Source organism: Sinocyclocheilus grahami, unplaced genomic scaffold (genome assembly GCF_001515645.1).
Source record: "Sinocyclocheilus grahami isolate Dianchi unplaced genomic scaffold, SAMN03320097.WGS_v1.1 scaffold1440.1, whole genome shotgun sequence".
In the NCBI taxonomy this organism is placed as follows: domain Eukaryota; kingdom Metazoa; phylum Chordata; class Actinopteri; order Cypriniformes; family Cyprinidae; genus Sinocyclocheilus; species Sinocyclocheilus grahami.
In genome coordinates, this window is record NW_015506619.1 from 181,432 (window position 1) to 185,171 (window position 3,740).

At 44.4% G+C, this 3,740-nt stretch overlaps 2 protein-coding genes across 2 annotated transcripts in view; both read left to right on the forward strand.

The window, feature by feature from the left end:
• Positions 1 to 1,382, forward strand: part of ppp1r21 (protein phosphatase 1, regulatory subunit 21) — a 35,031-nt gene extending 33,649 nt beyond the window's left edge. The window contains exons 20-22 of the mRNA XM_016256534.1: positions 56 to 301; positions 1,060 to 1,095; positions 1,188 to 1,382. Of these exons, the coding sequence (XP_016112020.1) occupies positions 56 to 301; positions 1,060 to 1,095; positions 1,188 to 1,382 (477 nt within the window). The remainder of the gene's footprint in view (positions 1 to 55; positions 302 to 1,059; positions 1,096 to 1,187) is intronic.
• Positions 1,383 to 3,034: 1,652 nt separating this feature from the next.
• Positions 3,035 to 3,740, forward strand: part of LOC107570320 (protein phosphatase 1 regulatory subunit 21-like) — a 14,591-nt gene continuing 13,885 nt past the window's right edge. Inside the window, exons 1-2 of the mRNA XM_016256542.1 lie at positions 3,035 to 3,102; positions 3,195 to 3,311. Of these exons, the coding sequence (XP_016112028.1) occupies positions 3,046 to 3,102; positions 3,195 to 3,311 (174 nt within the window). The 5' untranslated portion in view covers positions 3,035 to 3,045. The remainder of the gene's footprint in view (positions 3,103 to 3,194; positions 3,312 to 3,740) is intronic.

The following is a 3,740-nucleotide window of genomic DNA, read 5'->3' on the forward strand; positions in this document are numbered from 1 at the left end:
GTGTGTGTGTGTGTGTGTGTGTGTGCTGACGGTGTGTGCTCATCAGGTGGCTCAGAGTCAGGAGAAGATCTCTCGTCTGGAGCAGGAGAAGGAGCACTGGCTGCTGGAGGCTCAGCTGGGGCAGGTGCATCTGCAGAAGGAGACTCAGCGCATCGCTCAGCTGGAGGCTCAGATCACCGCCGGAGGTCCAGCAGAGAGACACAGCGCCGCAGACGGCCCTGATCCCGAGTGTGCTGACGCTCTAGAGCCCCTTCAGGACAGCAGCGTGGTGAGCGAGACACATTCATGTGTGGATCAGAGGGTCAGTGACTGCTCTCAAACACTCCTGTGTGTCCTGATGGTTTGGTAGTTTAAAGAGGTGTGTGGCCTGGTAGCGTCCAGACAGTTTACAATGAATTATTCAGTCGTTTATAGTTTAAACTGGAATCTACTCTATACAATTAATCAGAACTTTTATATAATCCCCATAAAATCCTGTTCTTTCTTCTTTCAGTACCATTGACCATTAATGAACAAAAGCAAGCAAAACTAAATATATTCACATATTCATTCAGGCATTTATATGAGTTCATATGCACTAAACACCAATACACCGATTTCAGCATTACAATAAATCCAAGCACAATACAAGTTCATAGACCCATATTCAGATCAGAAGAAACGATTTTGAAAATGACTGATGTGCTTTTTCATGATTGTGGATTGTGTGCATTTCCATTCAAACCTCTAAATCCAAACAGAACAAATCATGTACAAAAACCATGAAGTAACAAGTTGACGATACCTCAAATAAACAAAGGCAGAGATTCATCGGCAGTTAAATCACGACAGGTCATGATCAGATCACGGCATCAGCGGGAGAATCATACACAGTCCTCTGCAGGAGCGACGCTTGGCACAGCAGACGGCGTGTTGTTCAAAGGGCAAACACCTTTCTAGTGGAGTTTGTGCTCTGAGGAGTGTCACAATCACAGACATGAGCTCCTGAATCAGGAGAATATATAATCTGTTATCAGATATTACTGTCTGTAATGTGTTCTGATGTGTCTGTATTGTCAGATCGGGATGCTGACCATCACTCCCTGCAGCGAGAGCGTATGTATTCATGTTCATTAACCGTATCTGCACACTCACTCCTGCTGTATGAATATGAATCATGAGGTGTTGATGATGTTTGTGTGCCGTAGGCTGCAGATCAGGAGTCTCGTGAACATCTGATCAAGCATCATTACATGAGCCGCGTGTCAGAGCTCACCTCTCAGCTGCAGATGTGTGACAGTAAAGCCGTCCAGTTCCATGCTGAGGTCAGTCATCACAACACACTTCAGCCGGCAGACCTCAGGAGCCATTCAAACACCGTTCAACAGATGCTATTCCTTTGAAAACACATTTAAAAATCTGACTGACACGCTGACCTCTGATCGACACACTCTGACTGACACACTCTGACCTCTGACCGACGACCTCTGACCGACACTCTGACCGACACTCTCTGATCGACACTCTGACCTCAGACACTCTGACCTCTGATCGACACGCTGACTGACACGCTGACCTCTGATCGACACGCTGACCTCTGATCGGCACGCTGACCTCTGATCTGCACCTGTTGAGACACTGCAATGTGCAGCGCTCTTTTAAAAAAAAATTATTTAGAAGTTTCATAGTCGATATAGGCTGTATCGTGATTTATGTTTTTCCATCCCCAAAATATAAAACGACTTAAAATGGTAAAACAAACGTCTTGATCATTTTATGTATTGAAGACTTTTTATGACATTAAATTTAAGAAAACTCACCCGGAGGGATTTTGCTTTATTATCCTTAAATACATTTTACAGTTCACGCACCTCTATTTTTATTTGCGACTGAAGCGCCCGCACTGTCGAGCCCTGTGTGTGTCTGAGAAATATCCGCCGCGTCTCTGCAGCGCACGAGGGAACGGTTCTCGCGCACACAGAACCAGCAGATACCAAACGTGTAGTTAATCGATCGCGGAGGGTTTCATTATTTTGGCCGGATAAAAAAGTATGAGAATAAAAATAATAAGCACAAATGTTTCTCCATATATTCCCGCCCAAGTAAAGTCTGTGTGAGGTTCACACACACTCTGTTTGCAGTCCATGTGTGGTGCAGAAGCAGCTTTCACTCAGGAGACCGCTGCTGATCCACGGCTGTTTTCCACAAACACAACATTCATCCAGTATTCTGATTTCAAATCCAAACATGGTCTCTGGAAATGCTTTTTCAGCATCGTGATTGTTTTTTTTTACACAGTACAGTAATACAATCTTTCACAGACGTGTTTAAACACAATAAATATAAGCAACACATTATTCAATGCTTTTTACTTTTGCATTTACTGCTAGATTTATATATGAAGTTGCTCAAGCAAGTGGCAAAACATTTAAACTACTTTTCTTATGTTATCACAAACTTACCATTGACAGAAATAGTCAGCTCTACTGCCTTTTCTTTTGCATTGAAATCTTTATTACAAGCAATCCTGTGGCTCATAAAGAGCTCTGTTTTCCTTCCTCCACGAGTATCTATTATCTAAAAGTGCTCTGTTCCTTTAAACCTAGCCAAAAAGCCGTATGAGCTCCCCTATCCCTAATTCAAAGGGCAAACACCTTTCCAGTGGAGTTCATCACGGTGTATTGTGTTTGCGCTCTGAAGAAACGTTGTTTGCAGTCACAGCCAATCACAGACATGAGCTCTTGAACGCAGTAGCCAATCAGAGGAGTTTGAGTTAGTGGGGAATCCACTCAAGACCAATCAAAACACTGGAGTCTGTGTTCAGCTCAATTCAATTTCATTTCAAATCTTTCATATTTCCTATGTGTGTCACAGAGTGTCTTGTTTCCTTGTTGCAGGTGTCAAAAACTAGTTGTAGTTTTTTTTTAAATGTCCATTAGAACGTAATGTGAACTGAACGGTGTTTAAAACCAGGTTGTACAGTACAGGTTATATTATCTGCTATCAAATATTACTGGATGTAAAGTAAAGGCATTATTGAAATGTTTATTCTGTCTGTAATGTGTAATGATGTGTCTGTATTGTCAGATCGGGATGCTGACCATCACTCCCTGCAGCGAGAGCGTATGTATTCATGTTCATTAACCGTATCTGCACACTCACTCCTGCTGTATGAATATGAATCATGAGGTGTTGATGATGTTTGTGTGCCGTAGGCTGCAGATCAGGAGTCTCGTGAACATCTGATCAAGCATCATTACATGAGCCGTGTGTCAGAGCTCACCTCTCAGCTGCAGATGTGTGACAGTAAAGCCGTCCAGTTCCATGCTGAGGTCAGTCATCACAACACACTGACCTCTGACCTCTGGTCGACACACTCTGACCTCTGATCGCTGACCTCTGATCGACACTCTCTGATCGACACTCTGACCTCTGATCGACACGCTGACTGACACGCTGACCTCTGATCGACACGCTGACCTCTGATCGACACGCTGACCTCTGATCGACGATCGACACTCTGCCCTCTGATCGACACTCTGGTCCACACTCTGGCCTCTGATCGACACACTGACCGCTGATCGACTCTCTGATCGACACACTGACCTCTGATCGACACGCTGACCTCTGACCGACACTCTGATCGACACTGACCTCTGATCGACACTCTGATCGACACTCTGACCTCTGATCGACACACTGACCGCAGCACACACTCTGACCATCACCTGTACTGTAGTACACACTCTGACCCTCACCTG